General features: G+C 37.2%; 4 protein-coding genes across 10 annotated transcripts; 2 read left to right on the top strand and 2 right to left on the bottom strand.

Moving 5' to 3' along the window:
- Positions 1–12: 12 nt before the first annotated feature.
- Positions 13–6,114, bottom strand: LOC137828018 (Transducin/WD40 repeat-like superfamily protein). Of its 6 annotated transcripts, none has more exons than XM_068634416.2 (6): positions 6,013–6,114; positions 5,721–5,837; positions 5,185–5,436; positions 4,692–4,835; positions 3,876–4,616; positions 13–438 (listed from the first exon to the last, which is right to left on the bottom strand). In XM_068634416.2, the coding sequence occupies exons 1-6, from the start codon at positions 6,073–6,075 to the stop codon at positions 163–165; spliced, it is 1,593 nt and encodes a 530-aa protein (XP_068490517.2). In that variant the 5' UTR covers positions 6,076–6,114; the 3' UTR covers positions 13–162. The 6 variants fall into 6 exon arrangements, with proteins under 6 accessions (XP_068490517.2, XP_068490514.2, XP_090160382.1 ...); XM_068634413.2 differs by having other exon boundaries at positions 13–784; positions 6,013–6,096; XM_090304256.1 differs by having other exon boundaries at positions 13–781; positions 6,013–6,096.
- A 1,716-nt stretch (positions 6,115–7,830) lies between these two features.
- On the top strand, positions 7,831–9,669 carry LOC137829890 (pentatricopeptide (PPR) repeat-containing protein). Its single transcript, XM_068636912.2, has 2 exons — positions 7,831–8,356; positions 8,427–9,669. The coding sequence occupies exons 1-2, from the start codon at positions 8,081–8,083 to the stop codon at positions 9,531–9,533; spliced, it is 1,383 nt and encodes a 460-aa protein (XP_068493013.2). The 5' UTR covers positions 7,831–8,080; the 3' UTR covers positions 9,534–9,669.
- Positions 9,670–10,363: 694 nt separating this feature from the next.
- LOC137829891 (monooxygenase 2) lies at positions 10,364–12,290 on the top strand. Its single transcript, XM_068636913.2, has 6 exons — positions 10,364–10,549; positions 10,628–10,774; positions 10,861–10,932; positions 11,051–11,213; positions 11,340–11,568; positions 11,699–12,290. Exons 1-6 carry the CDS (start codon positions 10,428–10,430, stop codon positions 12,250–12,252), a joined length of 1,287 nt encoding a protein of 428 aa, XP_068493014.2. The 5' UTR covers positions 10,364–10,427; the 3' UTR covers positions 12,253–12,290.
- Positions 12,291–12,846: 556 nt separating this feature from the next.
- On the bottom strand, positions 12,847–25,625 carry ATR (Ataxia telangiectasia-mutated and RAD3-like protein). 2 transcript variants are annotated; one of them, XR_016523438.1, is made up of 16 exons: positions 25,298–25,625; positions 24,975–25,119; positions 24,781–24,893; positions 24,313–24,611; positions 24,076–24,200; positions 23,763–23,907; positions 23,042–23,620; positions 22,892–22,967; positions 21,955–22,267; positions 20,225–21,478; positions 16,085–19,475; positions 15,400–15,969; positions 14,186–14,809; positions 13,767–13,942; positions 13,296–13,510; positions 12,847–13,223 (listed from the first exon to the last, which is right to left on the bottom strand). XR_016523438.1 is itself a non-coding variant. In XM_090305281.1 (16 exons), the coding sequence occupies exons 1-15, from the start codon at positions 25,473–25,475 to the stop codon at positions 13,343–13,345; spliced, it is 8,175 nt and encodes a 2,724-aa protein (XP_090161407.1). In that variant the 5' UTR covers positions 25,476–25,625; the 3' UTR covers positions 12,847–13,223; positions 13,296–13,342. The 2 variants fall into 2 exon arrangements, 1 of the variants encoding a protein (XP_090161407.1); XM_090305281.1 differs by having other exon boundaries at positions 13,767–13,961.
- Positions 25,626–26,057: the final 432 nt, after the last annotated feature.

Genomic DNA, 26,057 nt, shown 5'->3' with positions numbered 1-26,057 from the left:
GAAAGAACTCACTAAAAAAATGGCAAAAAAATAAATTGAGGGCAATTGTACGTAGAATATTGTTTAGACAGTATGCAATATTCCAGTGAAGAGTTACTGTTAATCCTATGTTATTTACAATTTGCTAAACTGGCCAAGTTTTGACCTATATGTAGCTCTAAACTAACAGAACAAGTCCTGGTGACTGGTTGTATCACCATCATCATCATCATCATTATCATTATCATTATCATTATCATTATCATTATCATCATCTTCATCATTAGAACTGTCACTATTAGCATTGAATGTGAGTAACAACTGTAGAAGGTCTTGATCTGTAGTTGAGTTTTCTCCATTGTTTTCTGTCCTAAGCCTTCGTCTTGGAAGTGACAACAGTTGCAACATCAGGTCTTCAGGAGATGCAATCCGGTACATCCAGCCCCTAGCCCTTGGTTTCTGTAGTACACAAAATTCAATTTGCATTACAACCACCACCAAAATTATCATCGTTGTCATTGTCATCTTTATTATCATCATCATCATCTTTATTATCATCATCAACATTATTGTTCTCATCATCATCATAATCATCTATATAATCACTATAATCGTCTTCATCACAATCATCACCATTATCATCCTCCTCTTCGTCGTCGTCATCATCTTCATCGTCGTCATCTTCATCATCGTCACTCTCAAACATCTCAACATCATACTCATCATCAAACAAAATATCCTCATCTTCGTCATAGCCACCACCACCAATTGTAAACCAATTAACACGATCAAACACGTGAACCTTCTTCAAAGAAGTACCAGCAGAGAAATTAGTTCCTCTGCTGCTTAAACAGTAGATGCAACAAAAATATTATGCTTTCTCTGATTTTCAAATAATAACAGACCAGTACCAGTGTTAATCACATAATCCTAGGACTTTCCTAGACAAGCATATGAAATTTTAGCTTTTATTAGAAGTTACTTTAGGATAGATAGTTTATTTCTCAACCGATGACTAATTTCCACCAAAAACCCTAATTGACCACCACATTTATTGACGAGGCTCGAACCTAGAATCTTCCTCAAGGAGATGAGTCTAATTCAACTTGGACCAATGACTTTTCTAAACAAGCATACAAAAAATTATATTTTATTACAAGCTCTTTAATCCATGTAAATATTTTAAGAACATGAATCTTTAAATGTATACCATGTTCTTTCATAAAATCACTAACGAATAAATTATTTAACATGTTTTGAATACACAACACGCACCCAGTTGAGCAATGGGCATCCACCCAAAACTCCCTTATGGCAGCGTGTTCAAGCCTCTAACTTACACCAGTTTTACCCATTTTCCTGACAAATCATACAGCCTTAAAACGATGTAGCAGCATATAAGCTTGCCAAATCATCCAAATATGAAATGACCCAACCATGTAATCCAGTACCGATTCATAAGTTTCCTGCATTACTGTTCACGCTGGTTCTCAACAAAATTTACTAGTTCATATTGGAAAGTTATGTGTCATGTTGTCGCAGTTATGTTTATTGAGTAACCCTAGAATGCTTATAAATTATATCACTTATGTGATAAACTGCAAGGCAGATATGTGTGTATTTCCTAAATAGGATGTTTGACAGATTTCTGATTCATGGTCTGTTATTTTAATTTTTTTCAAGTTTTTTTACCGAAGGAGACTCTTTGACAGGGATTAAGCCTGTGATATTGTTCTGGACTACAAATTCAGGAATAATTCCACAATTCTTTCAATAAAATCTGCCACTTTGTGTATTCAAACTCTAGAGTCTAACATGGTCTACTTTCCATGTAGTGTACTTCTGTGTTGTTATTTATGGGCTTTTACTGGTCTTTGCATGAAAGCTAGACTCTGTCTTTTGGGTATTTGGGGCATGCTGTTTTTGACCCAAAAAGGAAAATCAAGGAAACTTGAAATGTTGCCACAACTTAAACGAAACCAGGTTTGTTAGTTGTCAGCACGTTAGTTAGTAGAAGGGTTAGTCAGACAAAGGGGATTTGAGAGGAAAATAAATAGGAGTAGGATGCAAGCAAAGAGGCATTCTATCCTGTACCACTTCATAATTGAGCTTTACTCTTTGAGAAAGGATGTGAAGGGAAACCCTTGAAGGGGAATTATCTCTCATTTTTTGTTCTTTTGGAAGCAAGAAATATCGTCTTACTTTGGTTTCTTCTACTTTTTAATTTGGATTCCCAAAAACTTAGTCCAACGTGCAAGATGGATTCAATTGGATTAACTAAACCCCAAATCAACATTTTAGGGAGAAGCATTGGACAATTCCACAAAATTCTTGACAGAAAGGCCCGATGAGCTATCAAGGCTAAAGAGAAAGTTTAATCGATTGATGAAAATACAAGAAACAAAACCAGAAGCAAGCAGAGATCATGATGGACTTTAGCATTAATCCCAAAAAAAAGTGTAACTAATAATCACATTAAAGGGAATCAAACAGATTGAAAAGATGCTGCAGCTGTTCATGAAGAAAGAAGGCATGAGTTTTGAGTTCGAAAAAAGACCCATGCAAGCAGGGACTTTTCGATATTCAAGGAGTAACCCGAGAATAATCCTAGCTCAGAACAGGGACCCCAATGTTCATAATGGATTCCGTTGAAAAGAGCAGAATAATTTTGTGCAGAGAATAATCATATAAGATAGAATTTTACTGAAATGATGATATGCTGATTTCATTGGCCAATTGACTGCAATAAATGCTCAAGATGGTTACAATTTCCAAACAACATAAAGCAATTTCTAACAAACTTTAGACACCTCAGCTTGGGCATGCCCAATGCACGTGAACTCAATTTTCTAATCACCATCTATTACATAAAACTAGGAATAAAATAAAAAAGCATAAACCAAGTATTATTAAGGGTCACAATTATGCCGTAACACAAGCAGTATTGACTTTGCAGCCATGCTACAAAGTCACGGCAACACAGTGATCCTGTGGAAGCCTAAGGTTTCTACCAATGGGAGAATTGAATACACCATTGTTGAGGACAAGAAAGTTGAGGAGCAGGGTGTCAAAAATAGACTAAAAAATCATTGAAACTAGGAAGGTGGAAGAGAATGAGGATTTGCTGAAGGAAATGGAGGAACAGAAGGTGATTTCGTATGTCATCAGAGAATCTCATTCTCCAGTAGTAAATGTCGTAGATAGGGACTTGTAAGACATCATCTCTCAAGGGCAGTGTTAGGGACTTCAATGTTTTGATAGAGACTTCAAGATATTATTCTTAAGTTTCACTTGGAGCAATTTGGAATGCTCTGTAAAGTATGCAAGTGTTTGGTTCTTTTTCAACAAGGTAAGTTTCTCAAGTACTTGGGAGTTTACAAGAAATGTCAACTTAAATTAATGCATATTCCGATTGGTTCAAACCAGTCAAAGTATGCAATTTTTCTGTGATTCAAGCAATTTAAAAATCCGTCGAATTGTTATTCATACAATTGTGACAACCATGATCAAAACAATAAAGTCTGATATAACTCACAAAGGATCCTTCATTAATAGTGATGGGTGGATGAGAATCTAGAATTTTCAAAGTTATGCCTAGGGTAACAGTACAACATCAGTTTGGCTCTTGAACCAACTGAGATTGAGGGACAGCCAGGGGGCAGAAAAGCTTTGGATAATATCTTCACACTATGTACTTGGTTTCTTCTTAAGATAATATATTATAGTACATTATAAAATATTTTATATATATGATGTTTTAATAGAAACTTCCAGTCAGAGATTTATACACAAAACTAATGTCTCCTGCACATCAAGGGCATCATCCACATATAATAATATCATCCTGTCCTAAGTTCTGAGTTGCAATAATTTACTTCTTAAGACAAAATTCATACCTGCTCAATAATTTTGGGCAGAGTAGCTTTCTCAAGGGCCTTTGGAGTCCATATTTTGATGTCATGCTCAATACCACTGCTTGCAAGAACCATTGAATGAGGATGAGACTCAATGCAATTCACAACATGCTTATCTGCTTCCATGACACGAATAAGCTGACCACCTTTCTTTTTCCATACGAAAATCCGACCACAGTCTGACCCACTCACCACATACTCACACTTGGGTCCAAAAAAGTTGACACCCTTAACTGTCTCACAATTCCTGTGTCCCTTAAAAACTTGCGGGATGATTTTTTCATCACCATCCACGTTGGATGGAGACAGCGCAGATCCAAGTTCACCTGCATCAGAGTTCATAGATTTAGGGGACCCAAAATCAGGGTTGGGTCCCAAACCCATATCTTGGGTGAAAAGGTAAATAAACTCATCATTGTATGACACAAGCAGCTCTCTTTGTTCAGAAAAGGCCAAGCCTGTTATTCCAACCCGGTCGTCACCAATCAAGTGAGGAGGACAAAAGAAGTCGGTTGGTTGACCAAAATCAGTAGATCCATCCCATTTATACTTGCGAATATCATAAAGTCTAGTATATTCATCAGACCCAGCAACGGCAAAGAGATTTGGGTTCCTTGGATCAATTGCAATAGCATTAAGATGGATGACCGGCATATAGTTCCGTCTATCCTTGATTGGCTGGCATGTAAAAAGTTCTGTTGCGACCCCAATTCTGAGATCAAACTGTCAAAACACATAGTGAGATTACTAAAGAATAAACAATAAAGAGTTAAAAGTGGGAAAGAATCAATCACTCACATGCTGTACTAATCCATCTTCACCACAGGTATAAAATATATGAGGGCTGCCAGGTTCGATAGCCAATTTATGAGCCCTTCCTTGATGCTTGGCCAGAAACTTAGTGTCCACTCCTCCATTTTCAAGAATTTGAGCATGTCTAACCTATAATTGAGAGTTCGCAAGGAAAACACCCTTATCTTAGTAAAACAATCTAAGAAGATTCCTGCACATTCATAACGTACTACAACAGTAAAATCAGTACTGTAGAAGCAGTTACCAGTACCACCAGAAACCATATTACATTTTTTTCATCCCCAAGATAAAATATGTGCACAAGATAGAACCAGTAACCGATACCATATTTTCTCAATTATGACATTGTTAGTAAAACACAAAAAATTGGAATAGACATGATCACCCCACGGATATGAAAGGAAAATCTGCAAGGTATGCTCACAACACAAACTAATCCTTATCACAAAGTGGAGGAACAGACAGAAAGGAGAGATACCTGTCCATCAGCAGCACAGGTGACAATGCTTCGATCCTCAGAGTGAGGCATGATCTTGGCCTGGAAAACATTGTTACTGTGACCAGAATGGAAAGAGTGTTTGATAGAGCCAGTTTGCCAGTCCCACAGAATAACCCTCCAATCATCAGAACCGGACACCAGAACGTCCCCATCAGTGTTGAAGCTGACAGTGTTGACACAACCCCTGTGCTTTTGCAGTTTCCTGAGCACATCAAGTCGAAGGACAAGATCCTATAAAAACACAGAACAGCACATTAATTAACAATCAGGGTAGAGCTTTGAGCTTCTGGATAGAGGCACATTCAGATTCACATGCCAACAGAGAAGCCAAAAATTATTGTCATCTATAAACGCAAAAACACATTACAAAACGGAAACAACAAAAGGACCACATTCTCATCTTCAATATAAAATATTCCATGGAAGCAAACAGATATTTGAAGAAGTAACTAGAACAGATGAATAATTGAAAAAGAATGGAAATTGAGGGTTAGGAGAAGAGAGGGTGTTGGAACCTCAGAGGCGCCAAAGCGAAGAGCGAAATTTCTGGGTGGTAGATGGCCGAGTTCTCGATGGCAGAGATCAGGAAGGGCCTTGTAGACGGCGGTTATAGGCCTCTTGTTCATCCTATCCTGTGGAATAAGAAAAGGAATTGGGTTCAGAAAACAGAGAATGATGAATGATGAATGAAGATTATGGAAGATACCTTGAAGAGGAAGAAGAATGCAAGATATAGAGAAATAGATAGATAGGTTTTTATGCAAAACAAAAAAAAAAAAAACAAAGGAGTGATGGGAGGAGACACACTGCTATATGTGTGTGAGAGACTGGGATGGGCTTCCTTTGGTTTGCTCTATATGATATGATCATCTTTCAAAAGTTTCGACACGTCTGTTAAATGACGTGTGTACATCAAAATTAAATCGATGTATATTAGTAGAGTGTTTAATTTAAAAAATATAATAAAAGACATTAATTTTAAAAATTTAAATTTATTATATAAAGTTTTATTATCATTTAAAAATAAGTATTTTTAAATCAGTTACTAAATATATTTTTTTATTAAAAAAATTAAAATATATTTATACATATATATATATATAATTTATAATTATATAATATATTGATGGTTATATTTATTAGTGTCTATCTATGCTAAAAAAAATAATTACCATGGTTATGATGGATAGATGTTGACATAGATCATCATCAACTATATTTATATCTAAAAATTCATTATCAATTTATATAATTTATAATTATATAATATATATATATTTGTGTTTTTTTATTTTAAATTTTAAAAAATTTACATATTTTTAGTATGGTGATCACCATCATGATCATGATGGATGGGGATGGATGTTGATATAGATAATCGTGGAATGCTCACGTAAAATTACTTTACACGGTTAACCTGACACATCACTGTCACCCTCATAACATTGTTTTCTTTATAAATAAAATCAATTTGAAATTTAGTTTTAATTTATAACTGAAATTGTTTTTGAAATTTTAAAAAACACAAGACTCATATCATAATCATAATTAGTTAATGATTCGACATTTCAACTGACACGTGTTAGTTATTTGCATTCACGCCCGCTATTGGGCCACGCGAAATTCGGGCTGAGAAATTTAGATTTTACTTTTGCTTTTGAGCTGCTACTTTATATTGGTATATATTAAAGTTTTCTTTTAAATAATTTTATATTACAAAATACTTTTCCAAAACCAAAAGTTAGAGATTTTTTTTCTAGAATTAAAAATAAAATAATATATATATATACTAAATTTGTTTACTTTTTACGGAATACAAAGAATTTGTCTAAATGAGGTCATCATAAAAACAATTGTCATCTCCTCATGCTAAATATATATAGATTTTTAATAATTTATAAATATTATTAGTTAAGTCTTTTATACTTAAATATTATTTATTATGAGATCCTAGTGATAAGATAAAAAAAAACTTTTACTATTTTTTTTAATTTATTATTATAAATATTTTTTAATCTATACTATTATATAAAAATAAATAAATTATATGGTATTTTTTTAATAAAAAAATAGTTTATTTATTTATTAAAGAAAATAAATAATTGAATAACTTTATTTATTTTAAGATTCTTTTCGTATGGGATTGGAACCAAGAGAACGATTGATTATCTTTCTTCTCAGTCGGTCTACCTTTCTTCCTTTCTACTCAAACTCCTCTCGTTTCTTTGTTCCTCGTCTCCTTGAACTTCGGATGCTATCGGTAAAAGACACTCTGATGTTCAAGTAAGACTTTGGTGTTCCTCTCGTTTCTCTATTCCTCGTCTCTGTGAACTTCAGATGTTATTTGCAAAAGACATTTTATGCTCAAATAAGACTTTGGTGTTTAGTACTCGATGCTATTAGTACTGCATGATACCTGATTTTTGAAATCTGTGTTATTTATACGATTATAGTGGACCATTTATTATTTGGTCGGATTAAGGATTTTGATCGTCATTAAAAATATATTATACAACATTTGATCATTAATTAATCTCATTAATCCTTTATTTGTATGTAATGGTTTTAAACGGTCGAGTGTCAGACACTAAGATTTATTGAATTTGTTGATAAAATATCAACATTAAACACGAAACTTCCTGTGGATGGCTAGGAACCCAAAGAAAGAAAAGAATCGGTTATATTTTTCATATGATTACCTCCAAGTGTCGCAGAGATCCACCAGTTAAAAAATAATTAAATTACTTTCTTAATATTACTTAGAAATGGTTATGGAGTGAATTGTAAATAAATTAATAATTTTTTTTGTATTGTTATAAATATTTGTATTGTTTGAATCCAAGAGACTGAAGTGAAGTTGGTACCGGGGAAGACGATGAATGGCTTACAGTGTCCTCAGCAAGGGCTGCTATGGAGATGGAAACAACACAGTGCCCCACTTACCCGAGTTACAAGGATTACAATGGAAACTTCCACGCTAACCAAACAAGGCCAACGGTTTCTGACAAAGCTAACAACCTCCGCCGCCGCCACCGACAACCTTATCCGAAGATTCGTCCAAGGTTCTCCCAAATCCGTGGTTCTCACCACTCTCTCGCACCTCCTCTCACCCTCCACCTCCTATGCACACCTCTCTTCCATCGCTCTCCCCGTAAGTACCATTCTCTCTCCCAATCCTTTTCCTCTTTCTTTCTCTTCCAACATTGCTGAAAACATGGCAGCTTTACGGAAGAGCCACCCAAGCGCCGTGGTTCACCTGGAACTCCACCACCGTGGCCGAGCTCGCCGCGCTCCTCCACCAACTGGGCCACCGGGCCCAGTCCGAAGCCCTAATTTCCGAGGCCATTTCCAAGCTACAGTCTCGCCAGCGCGACCTCGTCGTTTTCTACGGGAGACTCGCGCAGGCACACTCCAAACGAAAATCCGAAACCGGCTTCGACGCGGCCCACGGTTACCTCGACAACGTTCTCCGCACGTCGGAATCGGCGCACGTAAAACGCAGGGCGTACGAGTTCATGGTGAGCGGGCTGTGTTGCATGGACAGGCCCGGCGAGGCGGAGGAATTGGTTATTGGGGCTGAGGGTGGGCTTGGGCTTAAACCCTCGGGCTTTGAATTGAAGTCGATTGTGTACGGGTATGGAAGGTTGGGGTTGTTTGGGGATATGCGGAGAGTGGTGGAAGAGATGGAGAAGAGAGGGTTTGTGGTTGACACGGTTTGCTGCAACATGGTTGTTTCGGCTTACGGCGTTCACGGGGAGCATGCGGAGATGGTGCGGTGGCTTCGGAGGATGAGGGATTTGGGGGTTCCGTTTTCTGTGAGGACTTACAATTCCGTTTCGAATTGTTGCCCTAGGGTTTTGAGAATGGTGGGGGGAATGAGTGAATTGGCGTTGTCGATTGAGGAATTGGAGGAGGGTTTGGAGGGAGGGGAGGGAATGGTGGTGGGGGAGCTGTTGGGGTGTGGTGGGATTTTGGAGGAGGTGATGGTGTGGGAGACGGCGGAGGTGAAGGTGGATTTGCATGGGTTTCATCTGGGTGGGGCTTATTTGGTTGTTCTGGTTTGGTTGGAGGAGATGTGGAGGAGGTTGAATGGGTTGAGTAGTGGGGTTCCGGCGGAGGTTACGGTGGTTTCTGGGTTGGGAAATCACAGCAGGGTTTTCGGGGAATCGAAGGTGAGAGTGTTGGTGCAGAAGATGATGGTGAAGATGGGAAGTCCTTTGAAGGTTGATAGGAAGAACAATGGGTGCTTTGTTGCTAAAGGAAAAGCTGTTCAAAATTGGTTGTGTGAAATGAAGAAGGCACCTCTCAGGGGATCTGCTTCTCTCTGAACTTGCTGCAATGTTATGAGTTTAGGTGCAGATTACACCACCAGAGCTGGTTGTTTCCGATGTAAAAGCATTCAAGGGATAGGAAACCCTAAAAGGAGATTATTTTAAGTAACAAAATCATTATATATTTTTCAAACATAACTATTTCGATTTTTTTAAAATTGGATTCTAAATTGATATTTGAATGAGAGAGAAAGAGGATGAACAGGGGAAAATAGGCTTTTAAGGTGTTATGAATCCCAACTTACAATATGTTGAACTTCTTGCAAGTAATTTGGCTTTGAAGAAAATGTTTTTACCACAAATATTTCCTTTCAGATGCATTTTTCATTACATGAATGATTTGTTTGTTTTTATTTTCACTAATATGGAAATGTTTTAGTAATCATTTATATTTAATTAAGAGATCTACTAAAAAGGAGATTTAAATGCATAATAGACAAAAATAATAACAGTAACTAATTTACACACACAAAAAAAACAGTTATTCCAATACCTGTCTTATGTAATGTAAGTATCCCATTTCAATATTTTTCTACAACAAAAATCAATACTCACTCAAATAAGCTTTTATGCCTTTAAAATATTTATACACGTATATGTAATTTAGAAAGATAAACATATCGTGTTTTTTATATAAATAAAAAGATGAAAGTGCTCTAAAAAATTTGAAATTAACTATATTATTCTTATGTATAAACATTAATAAGTAATTTATGATGATAATTATTTACAATTTTTATTTTCACAATGTCTAAGAAATATATTCTAATTTTAATTTATAAAATTATTCTCACATTTATAAAATAACTCAAAATTTCATTATTACAGGACTAAGTGCTTGTGAGAAAATCATTGCACTTATCTTCCTTCTCCGTCTATATAAACATATCCATGCGAAGAGATATTACTGAGCCACTCAATTATATAGTATCAATGGAAAGCGACTTAGTTGAAGATATTGTGATTGTGGGAGCTGGAATTGCTGGCCTCACAACATCCTTAGGACTTCACAGGTATCTTTTCCACTTCCTTCACTACCAAACTATCTTTCTATCTCTTCATTTTCTTTTATGTTTCATTTATGCTCACAGGTTGGGTATCCCAAGTTTGGTCTTGGAATCTTCGGATACTTTAAGGGTCACTGGCTTTGCTTTGTCCATATGGCAAAATGCTTGGAAGGCTTTGGATGCTGTCGGTGTTGGAGACATACTCCGCGACCAACATCTCCAACTCAATGGGTATGTGCACCCACATCTTTTAAACTTTCTCTTCTTACTATTTTTCATTTTTCTGTAAACTAAACTACTGCAAAATTGGACTACAGGATTGTCACCACTTCATTGGTTACAGGGCAACAAACAGCAGCCATGCCTTTCAGAGCAACACCAAACAGCAAGTAACTATACTCTATCAATTACTGTGACTAAATCTTTCAATTCACTTTGTTGTAGAGGCCATGCTTCTTAAATTTTATCCAAATTCTTTCTGTGATTGGTGTTTTTGTGATGCTGTAGAGATATTGAAATTCGATGTGTTAAAAGGAGGTCAATGTTGGAAGTCCTTGTCAATGAGCTTCCAAGAGGCACGGTCAGATATTTGTCAAAAGTTGTTGCTATTGAGGAATCTGGCTTCTATAAGATACTCCATCTTGCTGATGGGACAACCATCAAAACCAAGGTAAATAGTATGTGTGACATGTCATGAGAAATAAGCAAGGATATTTCATGTATAAGAGGCAAACAACAATTATGAATCCAAATGAATGAACTTCAATCAATGCATGGATGTTTGCAATTGAAAAAGGTATTGATTGGGTGTGATGGAGTGAACTCCCTGGTGGCAAAGTGGCTAGGCTTCAAGGAGGCCTCTTTTACTGGGAGACATTCAATCAGGGGTTGTGCAGAGTTCAAGACCAACCATGGGTTTGAGCCCACGTTCATGCGGTTTTTTGGCAAAGGTATTCGAGCTGGTGCTGTTCCTTGTGATGAAAAGACGGTCTACTGGTTTTTCACTTGGATACCCACCAGCCAAGGTGATTTTTCACAAACACAAGTTCTTTACTGTGGAAACTTACATTGAGAAAATATCATATCATTCATTCACTAGATATGGTAAAGACATTTAAAACATGCTTACGGTTGTCACCTTTGATTGCCTTGCAGAGAAAGAGCTAGAAGAGAACCCTGCCAAACTGAAACAATATGTGTTAAAAAAGCTTGAGAACATGCCAAGTGATGTTAGAGCCTTCATAGAAAAAACGGAAGAAGATGGTTTTCTATCATCTCCATTGCGATATAGACATCCCTGGGATCTGATGTTGGGGAATATTAGTAAGGGCAATGTTTGCGTTGGAGGAGATGCTTTCCACCCCATGACTCCTGACCTTGGGCAGGGAGGGTGTTGTGCTTTAGAGGATGGGGTTGTTTTAGCCAGATGCTTAGCTGAGGCCTTTTCCAAAGAAGCAGAAAGAGATATGAAAGAGAAAGACGAAGAAGAGGTGCATTACAAAAGGATTGAGGAAAGCTTGAAGAAATATGCAAGGGAGAGAAGATGGAGAAGCATTGATGTCACTGCTACAGCTTATATGGTGGGTTCTATTCAACAGGCTGAGTCCAAATTTGTTACTTTTTTGAGGGAAAACATCTTGGCTACATTCTTAGCTAGTCAATATTTAAAGAAGTCAGGTTATGATTGTGGAAAATTAAATAGCTCCTAGCCACGCAGTTATCTTGTAAAATGATTGGTAATGGATGAGTAACTTAACCTACTGTGACTTAAAATGATGCAATACTGTTTCAAAAATAATGTGATATATGTATATGCGTGTGTATTTGACTGCTAGTCTTAAATGTGAAAAAAAAAAAGTAGATGGTGAAAACGTGTGTAAAATTTCATTTTGATACGAGAGGCTATTTTTCTTATTTAGTACGTGCATGTGAGATTATTAATCTGAATATTCACTTTGAACAAAGAAAGAGAACCGGTGTTAATTTAGCACGAATTCAAACGGAGATTTTACTTTTTCCAAAATGAAAACACTTTTTCTGACAAATTTTTAACTTTTTTCAGTATTCTGAAAACAGAATTTGATGAAAGTATAAACTAATCTCTAGACTATCACATTAATTTGATGATCTAGATTTTGTTACCTATTTCTAATTTTTGTTTAGTTATTTTAGTTGAAAATATTTTGTATATGCTAAAATATTAACTGTTATGTTAGAATGTAATTATTTCTTAGTTTTTACAGTAGTGTTAACCCTACCCTTTAAGATTATTATAGGAAAATAGGATCATCTATCCCTTATAATTAGATAATAATTTATGGTATTTCATTATATAAAACTTGGTTATGTTTGAGAAACAAAAAAGATATTGAGTAAACAATTATCTTTTTTGCACCCCGTGCTTAAAGGTCACTTCATATACAAAGGAATGCGTCCACAATGACCTCAAAGAATGAATATATACAATAAAATAGCAGAACATCTGTACTTTAAACTCTAAGCATAGGCTTCTATGGGATGGGTACCTGCGAAGCTATGAGGTGTCAAGTTCCACCCATCCCCAGGAAGAGGTCCAACATCTGCTTCCAAAAAATTTGCCTGTATGGTATGGTTTCCCTTTGACCCAAAAAAAGACCACCTTCATCCATTCATTCATTTGTTGAATTTGTAGATTGAAGCTCTGTATGTGTATATCCACATAAATACTCAAAAATTAAACCAAGGAAATGAAACTAATGACATCATGGCGTACCTGTCTGAAATAATATGGAAAGAACTTCTCTCTACCCATCCAAATCTTCAAAACCAAGGCATCCACCATATATACATCCTTCCAAGATTCTTGTGAGAGACTGCTTCAGCAATTAGTCTACGAGCTTGACCTTCTACGGCAAGTGGCAATGATGGCGCAGCTCCAACACCAACAACCACTCCTTGTAACCTTGCCTCAATATTACTAATTGCTCTCTGATAAAATCCATAAAAGAATCAATTATATTTAATTGATCTAGTGTCTTGCAACAATTATCTGCTTTAAAGGAATCTGATATCAGAAATAGGAGTCCACTATCTACTTAAATGGATACAAAATAACAGAGGCATAGAAATTGGATTTTCTTCTACATTATTTTCATCTAAACTATCCTCGATGCAAATGATAAATTTCAGATGGTGCTAAAGCCTATTACATTAACAATATGAAAACAAAAACTGAATATCAAACCTGTGCATGTGGATTCTGCACTTCTACACCACTGGACTTGTGAGATTTTGTCCATTCCACAAGAGGATCGTGGATGAAAGTTTCAAGCACACTCATGAGAGTCTCCCTGTGCGACCTCAGTACTGAAAGTGTAATTTCACAAACCCTCAAGAAGATACCCTCATATCCAGTTATACCTAAGCCATCGATCACGTTCTGTAGGTTATTTTGCAATCCATTAGGACATTTACGCAAGCATTCATAAATATGAGAAACAAAAATATTTAGCAAAGCTAGGTGTTGATAGGTGTCATGAATCTTGATTTCAAAGTAGTGATGAATTTTTCCCCAAAGATTTAAGTGTAGGATCTGCAATAGCCTGGAAAAATACAATATTATGATTGATTACAAAATATTTTCCAATTATGTGCTTCTATTACCTGAGTTAGCCTAAAAGGAACAAGCTCAGGCTTCTCCAATTGCAATCCTTTGTCAAATAAGCAACTGAAATCAACGTGAACACAATCGCCGGTGGTAGAATCAAAAAGAATATTTTCACCATGCCGGTCACCCAGTCCCACAATATGCCCAACCATGGACCAAACTGCGGTTGTGTGAGCATAAGCAACACGGGCCCTGAACCATGCAGCAGGCTCTGAAAACGTTTTCAGGAACCATTTGTGGAAAACGGGAGGAAACATTGGAAGGATTTTGTTCTTTAGCATCTCATCCTCTGGCATTTTACCTTGACATTGATCATAAATTTGTTTAATATGAGGATTAGTTTTCTGCCTATCAAACTTTCCACAGGTAATATAGATGTTTTGAAGAATTTGCCGAAGTCCACTAGTATGAGGCACCCACTCTACCATGCCACAGTCTTCTGTCAGAGGAATCACAGCAAATGTTCGAATATAGAGCTTCCTTCTACGACTCTCAGGATATTTGGATAGCAATCGGTTGATCATTGCAGTGAACTCCATCATGCGAGCATCTTTGCGAAGGTCATCCTTTGGTTTGCAAAGAAATGGGCGCTCAAGACCATCACTGCCTAATAGAACAATCTGAAATCAAAGGTATTGATTAAAAAGATGGTGAACACAATATACAAGACAACAATATAGTGGCATTTTTTATTGGTGGGTTCATTGGGAAAACAAGTTCTTTAGACCTATCCAGTATCTTAAGCAAATAACAATTAATGAAAATAGATAACTCTACTAAGTAAAAAATGGTCCAGTGGAAGGAATACAGTAATGAGATCTTTGCAAATAAATACAAGGCCAAATTCTTGTTAGGAATCTCGATCAAATATCAATAATTGGAATGCAACCCCAAAAGAATTTCCATGCAGTTCTTATCCCCAGTCACTTTCTCCTAATTAGAGAACAACTAATGCTTGTAGCATGCCACATGCTCACAATACTCTGCCCAATTGGCCCCTCCAACAATCAAGTTACACTGATGCTACCGAAAAAAAGGTATACAACAAGAAGTACCAATATTATAATTTGGTCCACTGAGTTATGATGCTTGCTCAATTGATATTATGTGGAAACCCCAAAAACAGGGATATACCGCACCATGCATTTAAAATAAGTGAACTGCATATCAAGAACCAGACAAATATTAAGGTAGAAAATCATTAGCTTACTTTCTTAGGCCGCTGAAGAGAAGAAAGAATTTCTGCCTCATCAGCAATGCCTAATATAGTAGGAAGATCTGTAGCCGAAAAGATATTAGACATACGTGAATCTCCCAGATTCCCATCATATGTTGGAAGATTAACAGTAAGAGATTGTTGAATTGGCATTATAATTCCAAGGGGCATCATCCTCTTCAGAGAACTGAATTCAGTTGAGAGATTGATTGTCTTTGATCTTGACTGACCAGCATGGAAGCATAACTTGATCAGATGATCAATCAGTGTAGCAAATTGAACAAATAAACTGTTCTCCTTACTTCCTGGGCTGAAACCTTTACGAGCAGCTTGTATGATTTCAGCTGCTGCTTCCCGCCTTGAAGGAACAGTGGATTTTGAAACTGCAGCCATTATCCACAGGCCCTGTTGTGGATACTGGCGGAGAACAGAGGTAATGATAAGTTTGACCAGTCGAACAATCTCTTCATTTTGGTGACAAATCCTTGAAACCAATTGAGGTAGCACTGTCAACCAATGGTATGTTGGTAAATCCTTCAAACAGCCTCTTATAATACTCATTACCTGCCAGAGTAAAAGAAAAGAAAGCACATAGTATAAAAACTACAATTGCAAAATAAGAATTTCCATGTATTGAACACAAAGAAAGCAGTAGAGGGAAGAAATTTCCCTAACTCACCTTCGCATGTACAGTCTTTAAATCCTTGTGTGATGAACCACTTCTTTGATACATGCTTCCAAAGTCAAACCACAGGGTTAATAACCTTGGAAGTGCCTGAAATAAATTCCTGTGTCCCCTGTGAAGTCCTTTTGCATAGAATAACAGTACATCAGGAACATAGGACCACCACCGCCTCTCACCATTCAGGTTTGATGAGCCAGCAGCAACAGTTGCTGAAGGAATCGGTCTAGGACAAAGTTCAAAATTCTCCACCTGTCGTTTCCTGGCATCAACAAGTACCTCATCACAATACTTAGCAATATAAAAGTACCCTTTCTCCCATTTGGGCTGCAATTCCCTCACCCTGGTATAAAGATTTATTACATCTTCCTTCTGTTTCTGTCCAGTGTAATGAGTCCACCTAGAGTACAGAAGAAGGGTCTTCGCAATGTCTCTATTTTCATTCATGGCCTGACTTTCACAAACAATTGGCTGTGGATTAAGTGGTAAGAGGGACAAGCTAGTAATAGATGATATTGTTGCAGAACCTAAAACCTCAACAGGCATGTTCAAGAGAGATTGTTGCAACACTGCAATGGCACCATCAGACCGCCGTGTGCTCCAGAGAAGTTTTGCCTTTTCCATGTGGACATTAGGTGCACCAGAGGCCTGAGCTTCCAAAATTGCTCTATTGGCGGTTTCATAATGACCAGCCAGGCGACACAGTTTCGAATATTGAAGCCAGCAATTGCCAACTTGAGCACCAAGGCCGCTTGCACCAAATACCAGTCTTCTGAAAGCCAGGAGTGGCTCTCTAGCCCAGAGTGATGACTGTGTAAACCTGAGTCGATTGTCCCAGTTGTCCAGTAATTTAGAGAAAGCTTGATCATCTAAGTGAAAAGATTTCTCTAAGAAAGAATTATTACCCAGTAGAGAATGGAAATCCTCCAATTCCCGTAGAAAGTGCAGTTTTACAACAAATGGGTAGGCTCGCATGTAAGAATCCATTCCTGCAGCAGCAAGGGGTGCAATTAGTGACTGCTTGGATAAAGCGATTTTTTCTGCGACAGAGAAACGGTCCCTCTTCATCATTGCCTGGAGAATCATGGCAACATTCAAGTCAAATGAAGTATTACTTTCAGAGCTACTACAAACCGAACCATCTTCTTCAGCTCCACCAAGGTACTCATCCATCAAATCCCACCGGCCAAGCCTCCAGGCTGCCTGCACACCTTGCATGCACCATGCTTTCTTGTACTGAGGAATCCTAGAAATTAAACCATCAACATGAGTGACCATGGCCTGAAGGTGGCACATATTTACTAAACAGTTAAGGACATCGGAATGCCTCTGAAATGAGGTAGGCTCCATCTGCAAAGCTTGTTCACAAGAAGTTAAAACATCAGCCCAATTCCCAGCCTTTTTGTTCATTAACAGCTGATCTTGTAACCTCAATGATTTACTTAAACAAGATAAGCCGGATAGTCCATCTGGCTCATCCAAACAGCTATATATTTCCATTAGATGTGAAACATCTTGGTCCTCAAAGATGCCACTCCTCTCGGAAGCAGGGTTGAAAGAACCTGACTTTTCCCTGACATAAGACTCAAAGTACATCAAGGACCTTGCATGAGCCTGACACCTAAAGGAGGCCCTAGCAAGAGTCACCTTTGGAATCACAGACAGAAGCTCTGAAACATATTTACACTGTAAAAGGGGTTGGACCTGATCTGTAAATGAATTTGAATTTTGGACTTTTGACTTTTGTTGCTTCGAAACTGATGGTTGAGAACTGGAAAGGGCAAGCTCCTGTTCAACATCATCCACCCATTGTCCTAGGTTATCAAGAAGAGTAAACACTGCTTGAATACAAACTTCACTTTGACCACCACTGAATCCATGAACTGAAGCACCACTGTTCTCTGATGCAGCTGCATCGAGAACAGACAGGATTTCTTCTGCTATGCCTTGACGTGCCTCCTCAGTACCGTGACAAACAGCATTGAGAACCAAGTACGGAAGTAAATATATGGCTGTTTGCATATCATGACGCACAATACCACGACAAGCATTAAAGATGCTTGCACGAGACCCAGTAGCGTGTGCAGTTAGTTTTCTTATCCAACAGAATATCCACCTTCTAAAGGACATAGATGTGCGGTAAATAGGGCCAGCAGATGTTGAATCAGCAGCTACTTTAGGAAGCTGAAACCTAGATGTTAAGCATGGGGCTATTATCTCTTTCACATAATTAGAGAACCGATCCCATAATTTATGGCCCCTGTTATTCATCCCTTTACTACCATTAGTACTCTTAATCTTAGATACAACAGCTTTGTGATTATCTTCATCCTTTTGTGCCTGTGACGTAGTGGTTGGAGCACTTTCATCCAACGATGCCTCACAACCAGCAAATTTTAGCAACTCCTGTATAGCCAATGCAGCAGAGTCTTGAATAACAGTATCGGGTGCAGATCTAAATGCTCGAGCTAGATGTTTGTGTATCAGTTCAAATATGAGGTCATCATCAGAGCATTGAATTTTGAAACGCTGACATGAAAAACCTTTTACTTTTGCAGGGTCAACAGCACCAAGGGATCCAAGACAGTCAGCACAGACTAACTTCAGCCGCTTCCCAACAGTGGTCCTTGATTCTTCTGCACATCCTCTTAATAATGATGTTATCAAAGAACTCAAGACATCCAAGTCTGAACCAGCTTCAGCAGTTATCAGATCAGTAACATCCTTCCATCTTGAGTCCAGAAGCTTGCGAAGCTCACACATTACCATATACCTCACATTTAAGTTCTCATGATTTAAACCATCAACAACATCTCGCAATTGGTCCTTCAAAGTCATAGTTCCACGAGCATCCTCAATTGCTTTGTTCACTTCAGTCAAAGCAGGAATGCTGGGCAATGGGGGAAACTCACATATATGCTGCTTTAGGATAACCCTATTCTCGAGAACAAGTTCTTCTAAAATTGTTACCACTTTGTCCAAATGTATTGAGGGATTTTCTTTGTCTCTCTCCAGGAAGGGAAGGAGGGAAGCAAAAACTTGAGAAATAATATGCTTAATGCTAGCTGGAGATACTTTAGACAATTGCTTTATAAAAAAATGCAAGACGGACAGACCCTCCTTTTGCAGTGGCTCTTTAACTATAGCATGCATGAGAAGAACCATCAATTTTGGCACATAAGTACTAAGATGAGAACCCATCATCCTAATCAGCAACTCAATACGGTTCAGTGATTGCCTCTGAAGCATAAAATCATCAGCATGAAGCAATTTTCTGTCTATACTGTTAAGAAGGCCTACAAAATGATTCCTCAAAAATAGAGGGAGATCTTCTGCACCAGTGAGAACTTTAGCAATGTCTTTAATCATATGAGGCACTCTTGCTAACCTGTCAACAAACAGAAGAATGATGGATCAAGGACAAGTAAAACTTCTATGTACTTCAATTGCCATTTTTTTCATTATAACTCGGCACTAAAGTATGAATCGTTGTTTGGTTTATGATGGAAGGTTATACCCCAAAGAAATATGAGATTTAATAAAGTTGCTAATCAAGAAAGAAATTTCCACAGTGAAACAAACCAATTTGGCCAATCAAGAATTTATAAAAACAAATTAGGGGGCTTTTGTTATGATTTTGTAATCCCAGGAATCATATTCTCTGGAAATTATACCAAGAATGATATTCCCACAAACATGTTTGGTTGGTATTCAATAAATTTAAGAAAAAAAAGTTAAATTTTATTTAATTAAAAAACTGAAAAACAAAAATAATATAAAAAAGAAAGTAACAGAATGCAGTGGGAATAGGTAGTTGTTGTAGACAATAACACCATTCCTGTGGGAATAAAAAAAATAATTAAAATGTGAAGGCCTAATTTTCCTGAGAATATATTTTTATAACCTTCTAACAAAGGTGGGAATATTTAGTCCCATCTTCACATTCCCAGAAATGAAAAAGCATAACGTGAAACAAACAACCCTTACATAATAATCCTTGATATAGCTAAATCAGAGATGGCAGCAGTGTCATAATTTCCAACAAAAACACAAATTTCAAAGATTAATATCTTGGTATGAAAGTTTTCCACTTACGAACCAAATTAAAACCAAGTTTCAGAAATATACACAAATTACCTTCTAGTTATCTCATCTGAATTGCCACCATCTGTAAAGCATACAAGTTCATCTAGAAGAGCAGGCAAAGCAGCCGCAAATATTTCCTTCTTGTCAGAACCCGTCTGTGCATGGTAAAACTGCACGGCAGTAATTAATTGTTGGTCATCGGATTGATGAAGAGAAAAAGCAAGAACTTTTGGTAGCCAATTAACTACCAGAGGCACCATGTCAGTGTTTAAACACTTGGCTAACTCATATAAGGTGTCAACTGCTTGACTATTATGCTGAGACACAACAAGCTTTGGGAGAACAAAAGGAATCATTTTTTTGACAAGTTCTTTGGTTTCAACACCAAAAACAGCTTCCGCAAACTCTCTCACTAAGATTGGGCGGCTGGCAAGTCTCTCAGAGAGATAATCATACAGTTCACTACAAATACAAACATCTTTTGAAAGAATTAACTCAAGACCTCCTTTAAGATGGAAATAGCAAGATCTGTGTATTAACCGTGATGCATTCATTCTTACAGTCATGTGTGTGCTATCAAGTTGATCAACAAGCAGTATAAGAGAACATAAAAAAAGTTTGCTATCTATATTGACAGCAATCATTATTTCTGCTGTACATTCCATTAAAGTCTCCAATATATGTGGACTACCAGCAATGGTCATGGCATGTTTAATTTTATCGAGAAATTTTTCTTCCTTGCTTTTATCGGCGTCTCCAGCAAAAATTGAACTCAAAATAAGATCATCCACAAAGAATCTAATCTGACTGCAAAATGCTTCTCTCAATTCCTTGCTCCTGCAAGTAAGAAGAAACTCCAAACATTTTATCCACTTCAATCTTGTTTTTAGCAGAATATCAGAAGCTCCGTGTGCAAGGATCTGATGAATAACTCTCACACAGGAAATTTGGACATCTTCGGATGCCTCATCAAATAGAAGTTCAAAAAATAAAGATTGTAGTTGAATGAAAGTATGGTCAAAACTAAAATCTGGATCTACTCCATGTGTACCAGAACGGAGAATGATTGGAGCTTGCTTCTCATCTAGATTGCAAATAAAATTGGCATTGCATTTTGAACAGAAGAAACCTTGCAGTAAACAATCTACTGTCAAACACGTTCTTCCACTTTTCACATTTACAAATAATTTGCATTCGTTTATATTTGAATCAGATACAGATCTTTTGCATCCATAAATACATGACAGTAGACCAAGAGATGTGGGAAGAAGTTTCTTAACCTTCTCATTATCTCTCTTTAAGTACCTGCGTGTTGGATAGGGAAAAGCAAAAAAACCAGGTTACCAGAGGATTTGTTTCTTCAAAAATTTAATTCAGACACACAACCAAACACTTCCAACTGATGCAAAAAAAATAACAAATACATACACGATGGGGAAAATAAAAAACTTGCTTAAGAACAAGGATCAACTATAACAAATTAGGAATGGAAAAAACTGTTGAAAACTCTTGAATTGGAGCTGGGTCTAAGTCAACACCAAAAAACTAGCTCATTAGGTAAAGATTATCCAAACCTAATTTACGCTTTACTTCCACCATATATCCATACTTAATAATGTTAAAATAAAATAAATTCTTTCAATCAGCTCCTGCAATTCAGATTTTAAATCTAACGAGTACTTCAAGTTAATCAAGGGCCTGTATTCAAACTAACTGAATGACAAATCTGACCAACATGTTTCTTGAAATTATGTACCAGAAAATATCCACAGTTCACTTACTCCATCCTTTCAAAAACATGAGATGGTACATCAAGAACAGACCATAAAACCATCACTGGCATAGAAATGACGGCTTCAGTTCTGACTTCTTCAACTTCATCACGAAGACCCAGATCTAAAACTTCAAGAACAACTTTTCTGTTCAAGCTTGGGCCTAGCTTTGATACTACTTGAAGAGCAAGGCATTTTGTTTTCCATGGGCAATGATTATCAATAGCAACAGACATATGAGTCCAGGGAAGTTTAAGCACAAGTGTGAGGTCTACATGGTACTTCTCATCATCTAAAGGGTTGTGTTCTTCGAGAGATGCATCTGATTGAGAAAAATTACAAAGTGATACAAATCATAAGCATGAACTACCAAACACCACAAATTTATGATATAAGTAGAGTAAATAAAAATAAAGGATATGTAAAAGAATTCTCATATTCAATTCTGACTCTTGGTAAAGTGGGTTTATGCTTAACTTAACTTCCCTAAATCAGCTTGTAAGGTAAAGATTGCACCCCAATTACATGTTATAGTAAGGTCTTATTCTTAGTCGATGTGAGATCGGTAACACACCCTAATGTCGAGGAATGAACATCTCGTGGTTGGATTATATATTTATGGATGGTCGGAATCAAATAACGGTGGCATAATAGCTCCAAAGAACTTGACTAGGATAGGTTCTAAATGACTCTGATACCATTTTAGTAAGTGGATTTATACCTAACTAAACTTCACAAAATCGGCTTGTAAGGTGAGATTTGCACCTCACTCTGGTTACGATATGGGATCCAACTCTAACCACTAAGAGAATACAGAGAGTCCTTATAACTTTCCATCACACAAATAAGCACAGTAATTTAAACAGCTGGGAAGAAGTATAACATTTTATTGCTAAGGAAAGGAAAAGTTAAATGACGGTATCAATATATGCAAGGTAAAGCTTACTTTGCACAAGCAATACACTGTGAATTCCTTCCAAGTATGTGGAAATATCTACAGTAATTGAATTTCCTTGTTTTGCCTATAATACCAGCAAGTTAATTTATTGGAAACAAAATATATATATATATAACAGAAATTTGAAACAGTACCAACCTGATCAGCTATCCATGGAAGCCATGCAAGCATCTGCTGAAAGATTCTGAGAGACAGATCAATCTCTGGATAAATAGAGAAGGTAATGCACAAAATGCTAAGTGCAGATAAAGCAATTTCTGGCCTCAAAGAACCAGGTCTGACAGCAGGAGCATTTAATGAATCAACAAATGAAAGAAGAGATTTATTCATATGGCTAGCATAACCTTCTACAGTTTGGCAAGTAACTATATAACCACTTCTACATTCCATGTCAAGACTGGCATCAGCAACAACAATTTCTTCATTCAATTTTTGTCTCTTCATACTTAAAATATCCATATCTCGAATAGGCCTCTTTTGGCCAAGCCTCGTTCTTTCGGTTGACGTATCTTCAGATGCTAACACAGTTAAATCCTCGTTGTTTCCTAGGATTCCCCTAACAAAATGTGGGCCAAGAGTAGACAGAGCTACCTCGAAGCACTCTATCAAAGGCAAACATGGTTCCGAATGATAAAGTGCAGATATGAGATATTCTGGCTTACTGATATGAGGGGGACAAACTTGAGCAATCCTAGCATAGGCACTGCATAATGCAACCTGAAAGGACTTCTATCAGATCCTCTTCAAACTCAACCATTCAGTAGCTCAAATTCATCATATTCCGGAATGAGAAGTGAATCAATGAATAGCTTCCCAGTTAACTAAATTGGTATAAGAAAATTTAAGTATCAATATTAACCTTAAGTTGCTGGCTTTTGGTTCTCCCCAACGATTGAAGGAATACATTGACTAAATCAGCAGCTGTTAATTTGACAATATCTTCTGGACAGCTAGAGTAGAGTGTATTAAGGCAAATACCCATCGAGGAATCATAAGCCATGTTTCTGCAGGTGTATAATCCTAATGTTTGTTAATAAGCAATCTCGTATACTGAAAAAAGTTATAATTAAGGTCATCTACATTTATACAAATGCAGCAAACGTAAGAATCTAATGGAATATAGTTTGTTATTAAAGCCAAGTACATGATTTTTTTTAAAATAAAAACCAAACCTGAAAACAGGAAGCCCCTCCTTGTCCATACCCAAGATAGTAGTTATTGACAGGATTAAATTCTGATAAGGAATGACATCATAGTTTGTCACCGTTCCAATGATGTGTACAAAGTCAAAGCATGCCTTCCATAACGTCACAAATAGTCAAATAATTTGTATCGCCCAGGAAATAACGTAAGTAAAATCAAGTGAAAAACTCAAACTCAAATTCTAAATTTCGTCAACCATTACACACCATATGCAGGTCACCGTCCCCATAGCATAAAAGAGAGCACGCAGCAGAAATAAAGGACGCATGGATCAATCCTTCAACATAGAGCGTTCCTTCAGTGAGACATTTACTGAGAAGCTTCAAAATCCACGTTGCAAACGGTTGCCATCGGCTGCGGCCAGTGAGGTCAACCAGTAAACCGCAGCCATCAGCCGGCTTGTTGGCGGACGGAAGGTCTTCAACTCCAGAAAAGAACTCGCAAAAGCACTTGAGCGTCACCCTGGAGGATCCATTAACATCGAGCGAAGCCACGTACAAAATATCTGCGATTGCAAAAAAACAAACACATCACCGTGAATTCATCACACACACAAAACTAGCATACATACATATCACATTAATTCATCATACACAATAAAACAGAAACATAGTTTCGAACTACTGCAACAAACACGTGGAGTTCATAACTCTAATTTACGCGTAGCTTCATACCTTGAATGAGCGACATGGAATCGACGAAAAACTGGCGGTAAGCATCTCTGGCTCCGGAGCGAAGCAGCGCGAGAAGAGAACCGAGAGCTTCGAAGAAGACGCCGTGGCGAGATCTGAAATTAGAGAGAGGAGTGAGAAGAGAATAGAGCAAGGAAAATAAAAGTAGAGCGAGTAGTTGAGAGAGAGCGAGAGACCGGAAGAGAGGTTGAGCAAAGAACGGAAGAATTCGCGCGACGATTGGCGAAACGGCGGAGGGCTTGCCGTGGTAGAATACTCCGGGGAAGTTTCTGGCGGTGTGAGAGATAAGCTTCACCACAGCAATCACTTCTCTCTGGTTGCCTGCATTGATAATGAGAGTGAGATAAGAAGGAAGTTAAGTAATAGTGAGTAACATTGCATTCATAGTTAATACGAAGAAGAAGAAGAAGAAGAAGAAGAAGAAGAATGAGAAGAAGAAGAAGAAAAAGAAGAAGAAGAAGAAGGAGAAGGAGAAGGAGAAGATCGGAGTGAGAGGTACCGGAGGAGGAGGAGGAAGAAGGAAGAACGTAGGCGTGGAGAAGGTTGGGGAGAACGGTACGGAACCTGACCTCCAAAGCGACGTCGTCTGAGGGGTTGTTGGGAGTGGGAGTGGAAGAGGAAGCAGCTATGCGTTCACGGAGTTCGTGAACGAGACTCGAAAGGTTTGCTTTCGCCATTTACTTTTCATTACAACCTTTCTTCATTCATTTCTTCGCTTCTTCCCTCCTAAAACCTATTACAATGCTTCAAATTAACAAATAATGTTTCAAATAAATAAATAAAAAATAAATAGAAAACGGACGCTAGAACCTCGCTTAGGACCAACCTTCCGCAATTACTTCCTCCACCAATATATAATATTCCTCCTAATTTCAATATGAAAAAGACGAAAACGCTCTGAGATAAAGGTAGATATAAAAATACATTTTGGACTTTCTTTTTTATAACATGTTTTTTGGATTTATTTTTTTTTATTCTTCTTGCATCATATCAATTTAAACTCATATTCAATGTACTAACGCAAAATGTTTTTTTTTCCTTAATAATTTAAAAAAAAAATCGAATATTTATATTTGTAAGTTAAATCACAAAATTCTGAACATATAAATTTGAAACTAATATGTCACTTTCAGATTTCGTCATTCAGAAGCTTACCTGAACAGCATAAATGACTTCTGGATATCAAGATTTATAAGTAAACATAAATGAGTTCCAGATCTCGATCTTCAACATCATTTGCAGCACACCATTCTGGATAT

Source organism: Phaseolus vulgaris, chromosome 7, assembly GCF_051622355.1.
Source record: "Phaseolus vulgaris cultivar YP4 chromosome 7, ASM5162235v1, whole genome shotgun sequence".
NCBI lineage: Eukaryota > Viridiplantae > Streptophyta > Magnoliopsida > Fabales > Fabaceae > Phaseolus > Phaseolus vulgaris.
This window is presented reverse-complemented; position numbering and strand designations above follow the sequence as displayed.